General features: G+C 36.2%; 2 protein-coding genes across 2 annotated transcripts; one reads left to right on the top strand and one right to left on the bottom strand.

Annotated features, from left to right (window-relative positions):
* Positions 1 to 514: 514 nt before the first annotated feature.
* Positions 515 to 12023, top strand: LOC141337031 (uncharacterized). Its single transcript, XM_073842765.1, has 11 exons — positions 515 to 771; positions 4027 to 4380; positions 4580 to 6757; positions 6840 to 6910; positions 7691 to 7749; positions 8375 to 8526; positions 8693 to 8852; positions 9581 to 9772; positions 9994 to 10215; positions 11612 to 11768; positions 11843 to 12023. Exons 1-11 carry the CDS (start codon positions 729 to 731, stop codon positions 11915 to 11917), a joined length of 3663 nt encoding a protein of 1220 aa, XP_073698866.1. The 5' UTR covers positions 515 to 728; the 3' UTR covers positions 11918 to 12023.
* Positions 12024 to 12711: 688 nt separating this feature from the next.
* cacng3a (calcium channel, voltage-dependent, gamma subunit 3a) lies at positions 12712 to 17703 on the bottom strand. Its single transcript, XM_073842754.1, has 4 exons — positions 17187 to 17703; positions 15492 to 15575; positions 15060 to 15200; positions 12712 to 13615 (listed from the first exon to the last, which is right to left on the bottom strand). The coding sequence occupies exons 1-4, from the start codon at positions 17395 to 17397 to the stop codon at positions 12843 to 12845; spliced, it is 1209 nt and encodes a 402-aa protein (XP_073698855.1). The 5' UTR covers positions 17398 to 17703; the 3' UTR covers positions 12712 to 12842.
* Positions 17704 to 18752: the final 1049 nt, after the last annotated feature.

Here is an 18752-nt window from a genome sequence, read left to right as displayed (position 1 = left end):
TCTAATTATGAAATGACTTTCAAGCAAAGGTTTTAGTTTATAAATGCAAACAAAACCTCAAACAAACCTACCCTCATACAAAAGTATTGTGGAAATAACCTGGTATTTCTTGATTTAGCTGCATTAAGTCCTCAAAAACTGCTGTCTAAAAAGCCATCTCTTATTTTTGAGACACAGAGACACTGTGCCAACTATCTCTGAATGACCTTCTACGTTAATCTATTTTTTAGTTTGAATTGACAGCACAAGCTGGTCAGGGGAGCGCAAACAAACACTCTCTCTGTTTTCTCTCACACAAACACACACACAACCTGGATAATTAACGTAATCTGGAAATCTCCTCTGTCCCCTTAACGTTTTACCGCTTCCGTCCCATTTTCCCTCTTTAAAAGATGCCTAATCGTAATCATATGTCTCCACGATGCCTTGTTTTCTACATCCCGTAGGCGAGCCTGCGCCGCTGCGCGCTCTCGGAAACCCACATGCACGCGCGAGGTTCATAAAGTAAGCTGCGGTCGGTTCAACACGGTTTCTGCGGCGGACTGAAGGATGAACTTGACTCTTTTATAAAGGTCTTGTAAAACTGACAGAAAACTGATATTATTCCTTGTTAGGCATACTTTTCTGACTAGTTTAAGTTGTCTACGTCATATTTTAGAATTGTTAAATATTCTTTATGGAATTACCTGTGGGAACGGATTCCTTCCTGGAATGTTTTGGCTCACAAGATGCGTCGTTTTGTGTATCTTTTCTTATTTATTTTCGCTCCAGGTAAGGCGACTCTTTCATTAATAGACGACGAGATGTTTACATGCTGAACACATTATATAGCCTACCTTATGTTTAACCCTTGTGCGGCCTTATGGACATTTTTGTCCATTTCAGTTTTGTTTTTTTGTTTTAAGTGTGTCTGTGTTAATGCCAACTGCATACATCTTGGCTCAGGTGTGTATTTTTATTGAAATTTTAATGTTCCACCCTCATTTCCTTCAAAAAAAATCTATTTTACCCTCCGTACAAAAAATACTCACACTCAGGACCTTAAGGACAAAAATGTCCACTTTGAAACCCATTAAAACTGCAATTTTTCAACCCAGGGCCATTTGACTATAAAATTATGCAATATTTGCTAATAGGCATTCATTCTATCGGCAAGGCTTCAAATTTTAAATTTTTACCACTTTTTACTAGATTGTGCCATTTTTTCAAATTTGCCATATAAAAGAAATACTCACTTTTTGTGTTTTCTGCTTATGCATATTATAGTCTATTATAGAGTCAATTGGAAAAATAATGCAGCTAAAATTGTGTGGGTATGTTGGTAAGGATGTCAGAGTGTGGTTTGCATGTGTTTACTGAAAATTGTATAGGTGTAATTAGTTTGAAAGAAATGATATTGTACTGGCTATCAAAAATCCCACTCCATGTATATGAGTCCCACCCTTGGCAGGGTCATAGGGCCATTTCAAAACTAGGAATAAGGTCAAAGAAGGTTAATGAGCTTTGATGATATTTCTTTTTCACCCAAACACACATTTTAATCCTTGATTGCACTTTTTCATTTGTTATTGTTTTTGTACAGAGATAAAATGTGAGCTTGAATTTGATGTGGAAGTCCAGAAGCCCCTAAACACATTGTTTTTGTTTTCACCACAAGAAAATGCTGATTGTGTAGTCTGGTAGATTTTATAAAAAGTTTGAGTGTTCGCACAGCCCAGACAGGTGTTCGCAAAGCAAAACCTATACATATTTGGTGCTTGAGGGCTTGATCATTTCATTGCTTGCAAGATGAAGAGACGTTACTCAGCAGAGGAAGCTCTGGAGCTAGTGTTGCCCACTGACAGTGAGCATTATGTAAAGAAACCAGCTTTTAAAGCATTACAATTCTGAAAATGAATGAATGTTTGGTAATTATGAATAGAAGAGATGCTGATAAAAAAACAACAGTCAGTGAAAGTGGAAAAAATATTAATATATAACATTTCTATGACAGTTTTTTGACATGGCCTTTTTTGTCCATTATGGCCCTAAGTGTTAGTTTGTTTGTTTTTAATCTGACACTACATAAAAAATACAAATGCCTCAAAATGAATGTTGTTGTTCTTCACTGACACACCCAAGAAGCTAATAAGCAAAGAAAAAAAATCTGCTTAGCATTTAGTATATGGAACTACTATTTTTCATTTTTTCATAAAAAAACACCTGTGGCATTATGTAAACAAACCAGCATTTAAAGGGTTAAAATTCTGAAAATTAATGAATGTTTGGTATCTATGGATAGAACAGATGCTGGTTAAAAAAATCGACATCAGTGAAAGTGGAAAAAAATATTAATAAATGATATTTTTATGGCAGTTTTTTGGACGTGGACATTTTTGTCCATTTTGCACCTATGTGTAACTTTTTTTTTTTGAACACACAAGGGTTAAAAATGTGTCCATACTTTTAGATTCTTTAGAAAAACTGCATTTAATATAGTTTTATTGAAATGTATGACCTAACTTTTAGGTAAGCTCCAAGCTTTTCTGAAGATCCAGGACTTTATAAAAATTGCATCAATTACATATTACTGTGAAAAGTGATATTAAAAGTGATAATGTCAATATATAATACTTTTGAGTTCTAGGATTTTTAATAACATAGCTATGTCATAATTATTCAACCCCTGTTCAACATTGCTGCCTTTTAGTCAGATATTTGTAAAGTGGGGAACAAAATTGTCTGCAAACACAATTAAGCCTTTAAAGACTATTGGAAAACAGAATTAGCTTGAGCTGTTACACATACATACATTTAGCCCATGCATCTGCTGAAGTTTAAGTAGCTAATATGACAAAGTCAACAGAGCTCTCACAGAAGCTACAGAGATTTTATTACTTTAGAAAGTCTAAGGCTATATGAAGATTTCCAAGACATTAAAAGTTCCTAGAGACACAGCTGGCAGCCTAAATCCTTAGCATAAAATATGTTCCAGAAAAACTTTGAGGGTGTTTAAGAAAAAGCACAATGTCATAAAATGTTTGATCAGAACAACTAAGGAAAAAACTGCAAAGTACAGCCGAAGACTTTCAAGATGACCCCAATGAAAGGTGCAAAGACATTCCAATGCAGAGTAGAAGATGAATACAAGACAAGCATGGCTTTCATGTTGGGGCATCTTGCTGAAAACCAGTCTTGAGCAAGTAGAACATAAAATGCTGACTTGAATATGCTAAAATTCATTTGGATAGACCTGTGGAGTGCCGGAAGAATGTTTTATGGAGTGATGTGACCAAACTGGAACCAGCGGCATGTCTGGTGCAAAAAAAAGAAAAAGAACACCATATCCATAGTCAAAAACTGAAGTGGGCCAGGCCTGTTATGGGGGTGTTTACTGCTGCAGGATGTGGAAATCATGACTGTATGAAGGACATCAGTATACTTTGAAGTATCAGGCCATTTTGGCAAGAATTGTGATGCCTTTGGTGCAAAGACTGAAACTGATGATCAGTGGACTTCCCTGGACAGCCATCCCAAAGTAAACATCCAAGTCTACTCATACTTGGTTCAGGGATCAGACATAGAATGTTCTTAAATGGCCTGTTCAGTCTCCAGATATAATTCTCATTGAAAATATTTGGATGAGTTTGAAGAAAGCAGTGGCAAAGTGAAAACCAACAATTTTCAGTGACCTGAAAACTTTTCAGGCTGAGGATTGGGCCAAGATTGCAGTAGAGATGTGACAGAAGCTTCTAAGAACTTCCAAGCAGCGTCTAATGGTGGTTTTAAAGAATAAAAGATTCTGCACCAAATTTGACTTTTGGGGGTTGAATAATTTTGAACGATTTTGTTTTTCATTATTCATCAACGTAACATTCTCAGAATTACTTAAATTACTTGCTTTAATAGTGTACAGATGCCTCTGTTAAATTGTTTTCACAAAATTTGTCTTGCAGGTCAAGCGGGTTAGATAAGTTTGATCGCAACTGTATGATGTATGATGATATATTTATTGAAGGTGATGATCATAATGACATTTCTTTGTAGGTAACACACTGTTGAACTTGAGGCAAGACTGTGGAGGTAAAATTCTTGGAGAGAGTGGTTCAATTCGGTACTCTTTACACCCAAACAGCCTTGTATTTAACAGATTGACCAGCGACAGCACAGAAAAACTGTTGGATGTTACCTGCACTTGGATTATTGATGCACATGAAAATCAGACAGTTTGGATAGAGGTCATTACTGTTGGGATAGGTGCTCATATTGGAATTACATTTGGTAATGGGAATACACTGGCCTATGAAAGAGAAGAGCGGGCGCTATTCTCTGGCACTGGGAGAACCATCATTGAATGGAGCTTGAGAAGGACTGATGAAACACTTGACACATTATATCTGAGTAAGTCACTTAAATCAAATACTATATAATATTTTTTCAAAAACATAATAATTTTACCCAAACATTTTGATTAGTAGTGTATGTGAAAAGTAGGTTGTAGTAGTGTGTTTGTTTATTTCCCTTAGTGTTGGAATCTTGTGCCTTGAATAATCGCAAAATTCCCATTTCCATTCATCTTTCCGTGTGTGTTTTTTCTCAGGATGGAACACGTCAGAGGACACTCACACTCTTGATTTGATTCCTTACACCCACTCTGATGCTGACCCAGTGTCTCCCTCTCCAAACAGCTCAAACGATGTAACCTACACCTCTGACGTTCCAGTGAACAGCAATGCAGCCCCCAAAACACACACTCTCAGGAGTGAGAGTATACAGCAGGGCGGAGGTGTGTCTGACCTGGACGATAAGCGCAGACCTCTCTTTCCGCAGGAAGTCACCAACAATGGACAGGAAACGGCTGGAGCCTGGATCTCTGACCTCGCATTCGCTGGCACACATTCTTATTCTGATACGCACACCAGCTCTGCCCTTGACACACACATGAACACACTCACAATGTTGTCTAACAAACCTTCTTTGGCTCAGTCATCCACTGAAATCAAATCACCATTGCTGTCTGTACAAACAACACCCAGACAGGCAACTGACGTGGCAAAAGCAACTGCACTTTTAGCCACAAACGATGTTGCACACACTGAACTGGATAGAGGAAGTTCACAGCACATGCATACAAATGCATTTACCAAAATTCAAACCAAAATGACTGAAAGAAATGATCCAAGTTCAATATTTCCGACTTTCAGCTTTATAACGGTAAGTCCATATTATAGTCAGCCATTTGACGAAACCTCTAAACATAAAGACTTCCTTAGAAGCAAGACTAAAGCAACCACGGTGACAATCCCAAATAGGGATGTGTTTACAATATCCGAGAACGTTGGGACAAGTCAATCTGATTCAATTTTTGGGAGTTCAAACACAATCACAGATGACAACCAACCTATATCATCAGAAATGGACAGGACAGATCGCTCTCCAAGATCAACCAATCCAGATCAAAACATTATTAATCAAACAATCTATGATGATTCAGTACTCACTACTAGTACACCTGAAACATTATCAAAGTTTCCAGATGTTAATCAAACCAACACGGCTAAATACTCCACTTCTCCAAGTGAGCCTCCACTAATTGTTACCACTGAGAATGAGCCAACAACTTCAGGCAAGTTCATGCACTCTTCATATAACACAGTTGTGACTCCAACTTTGACTTCTTTGGAAGCGTCAACCACTGACATCTCGCACACCATCACAAGCACCCAAAAAACCAGCTCCGAATCTGCGTCAATCCCTTACCAGACATCACACAACCCTAACAAAATCAGTGCCTTCACCACCTTCCCAACTACTATCCCTCCAGACCTGACCCCTACCGAGAGTCCTAGTACCCAAGAAAGTGACAAGGATCTATCATCATCTGAAAGTGATTGCTTTGGTCTTGCATGCACTTCGTATTTACCATCTACAGTACAAAGCAAACAAGAAAGCCCCATCACCAGCCCTCCATCAATCTCTTTGTCGACTCCTGAGATTAGTCTAAATGTGACTTCTGACCTCATGGTTGAAGATAGCACTACAGTGAGATTTGAGAACCGCACTGATTTAGAAGAACTTGATGTGTCTCCATCACAAGTGCAAAATACCAATACAAAATCAAGAATGCTTACTGAATTCTCTGTATACACATCAACACCTCAGTATTCTTCTGAAAACACACAGAGCAGTGTGGGATTTTCTGATGTAACTGATATCAATGAGATGAGCAGTGGTCAAACAAGTACAAGTAGTGTGACAAGTACAAAGACGACTCTTGGATTATCTTCATTAAATGACATTCATACTGGATCAACAAAAGAAACTAATGGCTTTTCTGCCCACACCATTGACACATTGAGTACTTCATCATTGGAAATCACAACTCCATACATCTCTCAGGGGAGTACAACTGTTATTGCTGTCCCAACAAGCGCCTCTGTTAGTACGACCACGACCACTCCAGTTTGGGTAACTAGTGAGACCTCCACAGTTCACCCACCTTCAGTAACTACTCTGCAGATGAATCCACACGCCACGTCCACAGAAATGACTTCGGTCCAAGTCCGGACACATTTTCCAGTGCCTCAACCCAGCACTGACAGACCTCCCCAACATATGACCACAAGCTTGTATTTTATTCAAACCAAAGAACACACAGTATCTACACAAGGAGTGACTCAGACATCTTGGATCCGTTCTACTGTGTCAAACTTTGACAGGAAGTGGCCGCATGGACGCCATTATTTTATAGTGAAGGACCAGCCAGCTATCATCAAGGGTGAGTATGTTCACTTCTCCATGTTTCTTAGTAAACATGAATCTTGTTAGTTTTCCTGAAAAACGTGTTCTTCTGTTTTCAGAGAAAACATTTCAAGTACTCTTACAAATTGTCCTGGAAGGAGATTATGCCCCTAGTATGAGGTTGCTTGAGGTGAAACCATTTGAATGACTTCATATACGCTATTATTCAAAAGTTTGTGTGTGATTTATTTGTTTTGAAAGAAGTTTTGTATGATTACCAAGGCTGGATTTAATTTATTTTAAAAAATGAAAAAGCAATAATATTGAGAAATATTATTACAGCTGTTTTCTATTTGAATATATTTTAAAATGTCATTTATTTCTGTGATGCAAAGTTGAATTTTCAGCATCATTATTCCAGTCTTCAGTGTCACATGATCCTTCAGATATCATTCTAGTTATATATGAAATATATTAATTGAGTTATGAGTTATATGTGACCCTGGATCACAAAACCAGTCAAAAGTACCTTATATGGGTCAAAATTATCGATTTTTCTTTTATGAAAAAAATAAATCATTAGAATATTAAGTAAAGATCATGTTCCATAAAGATATATTGTACATTTCCTACTGTAAATATATCTTATATTTATAAAACTTAATTTTTGATTAGTAAAATGCATTGCTAATAACTTCATTTGGACAACTTTAAAGGCTATTTTCTCAGTATTTTTATTTTTTTACACCCTCAGACACCCTCACCCTCTCAGCCAAATATTGTCCTATCCTAATTAACCATACATAAGTGGAAAGCATATGTTTTCAGCTTTTGAGCTTACAGATGATGTATAATTCTCAATTTAATTAAAAAAAAATTACCCTTTTGACTGCTTTTGTGGTTCAGGGTCACATATATGAAATAGAAATAGGCATTGCAATGATGGATTAGTAACCATCCACTCCTGCAGGTGGAGACATTTCTGCGGAGCCTTTCTGGATTTCAGAATCAACATGTGACCTGGCACAGGTAAAAAGCTTTACTGACTTATGTATTTGCAATTAATCTATTTAGATACTATATATGCACAAATACACTGTTAAATTAGAGATTAGGCATTACTGTATTTATTGATGAAATTCATTATTCAGTCAGTACTTAAGAAAAAAATTAATTGTAAAATCAATGATTTTGTGTGTGTGGTCTCGTTTTTCTATCCTGGTGGGGACTTAACTTTGAATACACACCAAATATACAATGCTAAATTGAGGTCCCCATGGGTAAACAAGCTTATAAATAATTCAGAATGAGACTTTATTTCTTTGAGGGGTAGTTTTAGGGGTAAGGTTGGTGTAGGGTGATAGAATATATGGTTTGTACAGTATAAAAACCATTATGCTTCTGGAGAGCCCCCACAAGTATGTGTGTTATGTGTGTGAGAGAGAGAGGAGGAGAGAGTGTGAGTTATTGTCTACATTTTAGGTATGTGACCCCTAGAGGATCATGATTGAACTGCAAATGGTTCATGATATTGTGATAGAAATGCCAATGCAAAATGAAACTAGATGAAAACATTAATATTTTACAAAATATAACATTTTATGTTTAAAATCTTAAAACATGATCTAAAACATTGTTTGGTTGTTTTCATCAGTGGTCCAGTTCTGCAAACAGTAGTTCAGTTCCAAACAGTGGAAGCTCTCTCATGGCTGGGAAGGGTGGAGTCTCTGTTACAGGAGGCGGGGTTAAACCCTCTGCCAATGATATTTGTGGGCGAAGTTAAAGTGAGGAATATTACTGTGGGAGGTGAGTGTTGAATAATGAGATCCTAACCTAGCTCTCTCAGATATCTCTTGCTTTTTTTTTTATCTTAACCAATCAGACCACTGATCATTCCTTAATACTTTCTTTTTACTGTTTTCTCTTTCTTTTGTTCTTTTTTTCTTTCATTCTTTCTTTTTTTCTTTCTCAGGTTTGCAGACGGATATTTGTGAATGGTTGTTTGAATGTCCATCTGGGTTCCAGTGTGTTTCTTCGAAAGGCAATGCCACCTGTACATCTGTGTGTCACTCTGAATACTGCAAACATCAGGGCATCTGTGTCCATCGCCTCGGGCAACAGCCTGTCTGCCAGTAAGTTACAGTTGCATGCAGTGTAGTTTTACATAGTCAGATTTTTGGCTTGTGGCATAATATCTGATCCTAATTGCAAAATCAAGACCTGCCCATTTATACAGGAAGAAACCAGGACTGACTTTTCTAGGACTGATTAACCCTATAAACCCTGGCATAATGTTAATTATTTTACCAAAATAAAAAGGGGTCATACAAAATGCATGTTATTTTTTTATTTAGTGCTGTGTGTACATATAGTCCACAAGAGAAAATAATAGCTGAATTTATAAAAATTACCCCATTCAAAAGTTTACATACACTTGATTCTTAATACTGTGTTCTTACCTGAATGACCCATAGCTGTGTTTTTTTTGTGTGATAGAAACAGTCATTTGTTTGTCCTGAACAGTTAAAATGCCCGCTCTTCTTTAGAAAAATCCAGCATTTTTGTGTATTTATACCATTTCCAACAATGACTATGATTTTTCACACTGAGGACGACTAAGGGACTCATATGCAACTAATACAGAAGGTTCAAATGCTCACTGATGCTTCAGAAGGAAAAACAATGCATTAAGAGCTGGGGGGCTCAAAACTTTTTGAATTTAAAGATCAGGGTAAATTTATCTTATTATTTCTTCTGGGAAACATGTAAGTAGCTTCTGAAGAGCAGTATTAAATATGAAAAAAAAAAGAAGATATTTAGGCAAAATAAGAAAAATTCTCAAAACTCTCTCTTTTTGAAGGTGTCCAGTTGGGGAGGATTACTGGTTTATGGGTCAGCGCTGTGACCTCCGCATGACCCGGCCGCGTTTGGTAGGCGTGTGCTTTGGAGTACTGGTCGCTGTGGCAGCAGTCATGGCTCTCCTATCTTATCTCACGGTGCGCCGTTTTAAAACCATGCTAATGCAAGCCAAAGTGGAACAAACACGCAGCAGGTATCACATGTTCATTCATTTTAAACATGCACACTCCCATACACTCAGTAGTAGTAGCCTGGTTTTGTTATTGGAAATAGTTTGCAGGAAATCATTAGCCAGTTAAAACAAACCAGGAGTTGTGATAGTGACACTAAAAGCGGCACAGGGAGGGACGGGGTCGAGTCGAACACATAAACACACCCGAATAATATTCCTTTGTCTTCTGTGTGTGGACATAGTTATCGCAGATTTAATCACTTTGATGAGCTTTCGGCTCGTTTTTGGGGAAGGTCCTGGCCGGGCTCTGAGGACTCGTTGGATAACCCTGCCTTCACCCGCTCAGATGAATTACTACATCTGAGAGCGCTTGACCGCACCTGCTGTTACCATGACGACACTCTTTCTGTGGTATCCACATACCACGGTAGCGGAACACACCTCAACACCGTATATCCTCACGGGTAACATAACATTTGCATATTATTGAATAAATCAATTTACCATATATACCATGGAACATGAATATCAGTAGCATGGTACACTGTTCAAACGTTCGGTGTGGGTAAGGTCTCTTGTGCTCACAATGGCTGTATTTATTTAATTAAAATACAGAAAAACATTTAATAAAAAGTTATTTTTACAATTTAAAATAACTTTTTTTATCTTAATATTTTTAGGTTGGTTTGAAAAAGCTAAATCATTGGTCTTTTTAGTTGTTTTTCTAAATGAACTGGTTTTAGCTGTTTTGTTATTGCAAATTCAGCTAGTTTTTAGCTTTTTTGCTAAATCAGCTGGTTTTAACTGTTTTTTTTTTTAACAGCTGGTTCTGGCTGGATTTAACTTATTTTAGCTTTTTTTTTTTGTTGCAAAATTTTAGCTTTTTTTGTTTTGTAGCTTTTTTGCAAAATCAGCTGGATTTAGCTGGGTTTTTTGTTAAAACAGCTGGTTTTAGCAGTTTTTTTGCTAAATTAACTGGATGTAGCTGTTTTTATATGCTTTTTTTGTTAAACAGCTGGTTTTAATTGATTTTAGCTAGTTTTTAGCTGTTTGTCGCCAAATGGACTGGTTTTAGCTGTTTTTTTGCCAAATCAACTAGATTTAGCTGGGGTTTTTTTTTACGTTTTTTGTTAAAACAGCTGATTTTAGCTGTTTTTTTATTTTTTATTTTTTTTTTTTTTAGCAAAATCAACTAGATTTAGCGGTTTTCTAATGTTTGTTGTTAAAACAGCTGGTTTTAACTGGTTTTAGTTTTTTTTTTTTTTTTTGCCAAATCAGCTGATTTTACGTTAATTTAACTGGTTTTAGCAGTTTTTTTTTACTGGTTTTAACTGGTTTATAGCTAAATCAACTGGTTTGAGCTGGATTGAACTACTTTTAGTTGTTTCTTTTAGTTTTTCTAAATCAACAGGTAACTAGTTTTAACATAAAAGCAATGTGCTAAATTATGCTACCAACATGTTAAATCATTCTAGCAATATAAATGCTAACCATGCTAGTAAAAAAAATCATTATTTCTGTCTCGCTGGCTTTTTCTTATTAATTAAAACTTCATTTCAACACTTTTAACACTACTTAGCTAGGATTTTCCATTTCTCTGTATCATGATAGTGTGCTGCTCAGTATCTTCTTCAGGATTCTTTGCAGAATAGAAAGTTCAAAACAACAAAATTGATTTGAAATAGAAATATTTTGTAACACTATAAATGTTTTACTGTCTCTTTTTCTTAACTTAATGTGTCCTTGCTGAATTAAACAAATGACTTACCCCAAATGTTTGAAGGGTAGTGTATAAAGTACCATAGTATTAACATTAGTCAGTTGTTGACATGATTTTTCCATGTATGTTTGGGCTTACAGCTCTCAGTATGGTTGGGATCTCAGCAACTGCAGCTTGGCGGATGGTGTGGTGGATTCTGGGAAGGCTAGCGACCTGTCAGTCTGTAGCTGGCCGATCGAGCCGATTCAATGGACGCCATTCCCTTTGCTGCAGCAGCTAAACAAAAATACAAACACGGTAAGACGCATACACTAAACACTCTGTATGTATGTTGTTGTAATTGAATGATACATAACTGTTTTCATATCCAGGTGAAAGTGTCCCGTCCACGCTCTTACTGTGAAGGCATGGAACTTGTAGATTTAGAAAAGAGCTGGACAGCTTAATGGAGACTCAGAAAACTCAACATGCTCTGGCCAAGAGTGACAATATTGACTGCATTGTTGTGCAAAAGTGATATACAGCCACATTAATAAAATCCCTTTTAACTAAAAAAAAGACTTGCTGTTTGCTTTGCAAAATGTATAGATTTTTATTTTATGCCAAAAATCATTAGGATGTTAAGTAAAGAACATGTTTCTTGAGGATATTTTGTACATTTCCTACCATAAATATATCAAAACGTAAATTTTGATTAGTAATATGCATTGCTAAGAACTTCATTTGGACAACTTTAAAAGCTTTAAAAGATTTTCTCAGTATTTAGATTTTTTTTTTTTTTTTTGCACCCTTAGATTCCAGATTTTCAAATAGTTGTATCTCGGCCAAATATTGTCCTATCCTAACAAACCTTACATCAATGGAAAGCTTATTTATTTATAAATATGTTTGCTACCTCTATCCAATTAAAACACCCACTCAGCAATGAACAAGTTTTCTGTTATTTAATGCCATTTAATAAAACACAAAGTATAGGTTTATAAACGTACATTACATTTTTTAGATGAAAATATAAAATGCTTTACTCTAGATTTACGATGTCAATAACGGTGAAAAGTGAAAAGGGTCCATTCTGTATGTTTGGACCATACGGTTTGGACGTGAAAATTGCACTTTGCTGCTCATGTGGGCATCAAGAGTATTGCATCCATAAAAGTTCCAAGGACAAGGCAGCAATTTCGCTTCTGCATAGAGACAGCAGAGGGCACAATAAACAGCACCATTTTTTCAGAGTCAATCCACTTCATTTAGTACATAAATCTTGAAGCAAATAATATGCACATATTCTGTGAAGGAATTAGCTAATCTTCACTCAGACCTTTAATATAGCATAATATAGCAGCAGACTGGTCTCAAACTTCTTTTTCTTTTTTACACTGGAGTTGTTCTTCTTTTCGCAGTGCTACTTTGAGACATATACGAGGGCTCTTTGACAGCGTTTTGCACGACTGAATTGTCATTCCCAGAATTTTGCACATGCACCGGGCTTTTACTAGGATTTACAGAGTTTAGTTTGTAGTTCTGCGACAGCAAGACTCCATTTTCAGCTTTGACTGAATTTTGTCCATGTGCATTTGGAAACACAAATCCTTTCTCGGTGCTCAACGAATTCTGTATTTGCGAAAGCTCTCTTTCCGATTTCACCGAGTTCTGCATGGTGAAAACGAGGGGATTTGCAAAGTTGTTATTAGTGATGACAGAGTTATGAAAATGTGCAAAACCACGACCGGTGCTGAGGGAGTTGTGCGCGAGCGCGTGAGCAGCTGTTGGTGGAAGTCCGCGTCCCAGCGCGTAAAGCCCGAGCTCGTTCCCGTGACGGGCCGGAGAGGGTTCGCGTGATCGGGAGTCTGACGAGCGGTTTTGACCCTGCCTCCAGCGGTAGCGGGAACGGTAGCTGGTCGAGCGCCGAGGTTGCAGAGAATGCGTGCTGGTTTGGAGTGTGCGATGTGAACGCGCTCTCAACACACGGTGGGTGTCGATGAACAGGTGCACGGTCAGGACGCCAACGGTCTCCGCTATGATGAAGGAAAGAGCGCCGCAGTAGAAACTCCAGCCGTACCAGTGACTGCGCTTGGACTCGCTCTGGTTGGGGTCGCCAGCGTTGGATGAGATGTAAACGATAATGCCAATAATGTTGCTGAGGCCTAAAAAAAGAAAATACTGTCAACCTTACTTCCTCTGCTCTAGTCCACTTATGTGTTTTTTTTAACCTAACTATACACTGAGGACAATTAGCTAAGAAATGTCCTTTATTATATTAATAAGTTATCAATTATTATGCAGAATGTCCTCAAAAAAACAAAAAACAGGTTATTTTATGAAAATAATCTCATGTAAATTATGCAAACAATGCTCTTTTTCCTACAAGTAAAAAATAACCATATTCAAACCATTTTCCTCACAAAAGATACATTTTTTTTGTCATAATTATTAGATGAAAAGGTAGAAATTTTCCCATAATAGGTTAAAATTACAACAAAAAGTCATAGTTATGAGATAAAAATTAGGTAATGTGGAGACTAAGTCATAATTATGAGATGTAAAGGTAAAAGTGTTACATAATAGGTTGAAATTACAACAAAATATAATTATGAGATGAAAAAGTAGAAGTTATTACATAATAGGTTGAAATTGCAACAAAACATCATAATTATTAGATGAAAAGGTAGACATTTTTACATAATAGGTTAAAATTACAACACAAAGTCATAATTATGAGATGAAAAGGTAGAAATTGTTACATAATATGTTGAAAGTACAACGAAAAGTCATAATTATATCAAAAAAGTCAATTTTTTTGACTTTATCTCATAATGACTTAGTAGCTCACTCTGTCACAAAAGAAAAAACATAAGTCATAATAATTATATATATTATAGTAAATACAATATTTATTATAGAAAAGGTCTATTATGAGATGCTCAGTTATAATTATTAGATAAAAAGTATAATAATGTATATTACAAAAAATCATAGTAATTATCAAACAAAAGGACAAAAGTATGGGGGGAATGATGGCAAATTCTGGAAAACTAGTCATATGTGTGACATAAAAGGTCGAAATAATGACATAAATATTTGTATTATGCCAAAAAGTCTTAATTCTGAAATGAAAGAACAAAATGTTGTCATAATTACGATTTTGTAAGTCATAATTTCGAGTGTCTTAATATAGACTTATATAAAACATAATAGTTCGTCTTTGTTCATCTTTCAGACCTTTTCTTAAAATTTCCTCTTATGTCATAATTTAACTTTTTATCTCATAAGTCTGACTCTTCATGCCCTAATCATAACTTTTTCTTCATAATTATGATTTCCTAAAGCATTTTTTTTCATGTGTGGCAAAAATTGGCTTTCATATTTTCATAAGAATACCACATACAGTATATTTGGTTACAGTGCCACCTCAAGGCTAAAGGCTAAAAGGTTGCAAGTAATGCAAAATCTGCTTTGCTATGATCAAACAAATCTACTCAACTTTACAGTGTAACTTCTGTTTGCAGATACATTCAGAATCAGATACATCTGAAAACATCTACATTACACACCCATTTAAATAAGGTAAAAGTCTATATATGAGCATACCAGCAGAGACAAAAAAGATGCCTGCGCTCAGGATGACGTTGTGTCGGCTCTTGTAGAACTCACTGGCAGCTACACACACTCCACCAATGAACAGCAGTCCTACACTCATTATAGGGAAAAGACTTGATGCACGCACAGCACCTGTCACACAAACACACACACAAAAAATTAATGTGTGTAAATTAAGCCATTTGCAGATAATTTATCCAAGTAATTGAACTGAAAGTCTATCCATCTATCTATTCCATACTGTTTTTTCCTACTTATCCACCCCTGAAAATTACTCAAATCAAATTCAGTCATTTTTCATACTTTCCCAAAATGTTTAGGAAGGAACCTTGTTTTAACAGTGATTCAATTGGAAACTACAAAATGTTCATTGTTGCATGTGTTTGACCTTTAACTGAATGTGAAACATTTGTAGATACTCACGCAGTAGATATTCCGCAGCATCTTGTTCATAATCTGCATCTTCTGGAAAATGATCAATGTTCTTACACACCCCTTTAAATATGCCTGTAAGAAAACACAAACATCCAGACGAATCCGCAGTCACACATGCCTCAGTTAATGGCCAATGCCATTTTCCACATGATTGGACTAATGCTATCAAATCATTAACAATATCAATATCCTCCCATCTAATTAGACATTCTCAAAACACAGACAGGCAAACACTCTATTACCCTTTTCATTGGGCGGCACATTTTCTCTTTCTCTTAGTGTCATTCGACATTTCAAATATCATGAGCCAAAGTAACTATTATTAGAGATTTAAAGCAAAATATAGAAGCTAATAGTGAACTTCCATCGCTTTCTTTTTTGCGTTGTGTGTAAATGAATACGAAAAGGTCACTGCATGGGCATGTGTGTATCTGAATTTCTATTGATGTATCTCTTTGTGTGCATAATTGATGTTACAGAGAACATCAGTTGTAGATGTGCATGGTCTGTGCCAACCATCTTTCATAACTGTCTACTAGTACCCTAAATATCTCTCGCATTCACACGTGTAAAGTGAACGCTGCCACTTTGATGCCCTTTTAACAGAGTGAACGCTTCATTACACTTTCCATTAAAAGAATTGACGTCGAACTGATATAGGTCAGAGAGTAGGAGAGGGTGGGAGAGATGAGTCGAACCTAGAGGAAAGCGTATTGTAAGAGAAAGTAAAAATAATTCAATCAATAATCAGATAAACAAATCAACCCACAGGAAAAGGGTTTGATTCGGCTCCAACTTTTAAACATTTAGTCATCTGACACGCAAGCTTTAGAAAAACGTGATGTGTCATAAAATGATAGTGATCATAGTAGGATACATATACTATTACAGTGAATGTTTACTGAGTAATTCAAGATACTTCAAAGACTAGCATGGTACATGAAAAAAAACATGGTAAAACTACTTTACAATAAAAAAAAATATGTTTTGTACATTGTAAAGAATGTTAACCTGAAATTGTTACATGAAATAGCTGTTTTTACCTAATTAACTTATAAACAATATTTTTCTCAGTATAAATTAATGTATTAAGGCTGATTAAGTAATGTTTTACTATTTTGACTTTAATACAATTAATTTAATGATTTAGACCATTTTTAGTGTACGCCTTTTAATATTTCATTTATTCAGGAATATTAAATCTCAACCAAATACTGTGTGAAGCTTTCAGAACCTTTCTGTCATCATTCAGTCATTTCATGAATATCAATTTACAACAGTTTCAAATATAAAAAAAAAATTAAAAATCGGTAAAACTTTACAATAAGGTGTCATTTGTTAACAGTAGTTAATGTATTAACATAAACAAACAATGAACAATACATTTATTTCAGTAATTATTCATATTTGTTAATGTTAGTTCATAAAAAATAGTTGTTTATTGTTAGTTCACAGTGCACTGATTTTAAACTCAACTGGTGATTTTAATAATGCATTAGTAAATGCTGAAATTAACATTAAGATTAATAAATGCTGTAGAAGTATTGTTCATTCTTAGTTCATGTTAGCAAATGTTAACTAATGATCCTTATTGTAAAATCAAATGTTACCATAAAATCATAATTTGAGGTAAAATATTACCGTGTTATCAAGTCATCCACTTAAACAAGAAAAAAATAGTACCTTCCATGCAGCACTGTCTCCAGAGTCCCGAGTGCGTTAGTACCTCTTCGTTCTTTCGGTTGGTGTCGTTGTCATTCACGCTTTTGGTCCTGCAGACTCCACGGGAGTACAACCAGTAGTCAGTGCCCACCGCGATGGTCATTAGGCTGAAGGCAGCGAAAGCCCCTGCCGTGGTGAGGAGCATCTGCACTCCACGGTTACACACCTTCATCCTGCACCCGGCTCTCTGGCATCAATGTACACTTATCACGGCCACGAGAGGCTTATCCATATTTACTGGTGGTGATAAAGTCTCACATGTCTGCGACCATGTAAGTAAAGTTTTCGAGAAGTTTTGGCACGCGTTTCTCATGCCGGGGACTTTTACGCGTAAAACCTTCATGAAGGTAAATCCTTATTCCAACTTACCTTACACATCAAAAATGATCTCCAAGAAAAACTTTCTTCCAAAAGTCATTGCGGTGGCGTTAGGTTTTCTTGGTATTCCTTCGGATAAGACCAGTATGGCCATGACTGATCTGTGTGCATTCCCATAGATCATACTGAGGTGGGTTTTGGTTGATTCTCTAATGGGTGTCCGCTCCATTGATGCAAAGCACCGCCTCTCACTTTGCGCTCAATAGTGCAGTGAACAGCACATATACTTACGCAATAGAGCATTAGTACATTTTAAAGAACTTACGCAAACCAACAAGTTTATTTAACACTCTGCCATGTGCGTGTGTTTTTTCCCCCAAACCCTAAAAAAATGGTGGGTCTTTTAATGCGTAGTGTTGCTGTTTTATTGCTGTAATACTTTGTCTCAGTGACTACTATAGAAAAATCCACAGATACATGCAATGCAACTATTAATTCTATTTGTAAGCATATTTTGTCCCAGTTGTTCAGATCAGATCATTAAATGAATACACATATTTAAAATATAATCAGTTCACTTTGTAGGTTTTGCCCATGCATTAAAATCAGAATTGGAAATTACAAAAAACATATTTGTAATACTAATATATTTATGGCGGTCCAGTCATGTCTGTGGCAACGTTAAAGAGTAATTAATGGCAGAATTTTCATTTTGTGTCAACTGTCCCTTTAAACAATAACAATTTTAAATAGAAAAACATCCTGAAATTTTTAGGTAGCTTACACATTTCTTAGTTTTTTGTGAACGGGCCGATAACCTCAAAAAATTACAAACACACAGAATGCCATTTGAAAACTTCAGCTTTAATAATCCACATAGCATAAATAAATAACATGCAAAATATCTCTGCAATCACCAGCGATAGCCCTCCCCATAGCCAACCACTGCTGCTGTCTGGATGTTATGTCGATGTGTCGTTGTTGACATGCATCTGTCTTGCATAGTATAAAACTTGTTTTGGGGGGCTGACTCTTGTACAGGAAGCCCTTTAAATCCTTCATCATTAAAACATGATAGAAAAATTAACATAACAACCGCTTACTAAACAGGGCCAGGGTTTACAGTATTACAATGTGCATGTTTGTTTGAGGTGTGACATAAAGGCCACATCGTTCATTTAGAGTTACGCACATGCCAAAGAGATTTAG

This window comes from Garra rufa, chromosome 6, assembly GCF_049309525.1.
Source record: "Garra rufa chromosome 6, GarRuf1.0, whole genome shotgun sequence".
NCBI classification, from domain to species: domain Eukaryota; kingdom Metazoa; phylum Chordata; class Actinopteri; order Cypriniformes; family Cyprinidae; genus Garra; species Garra rufa.
The sequence above is the reverse complement of the archived record's forward strand: the minus strand, read 5'-3'. Positions and strand labels throughout refer to the sequence as shown.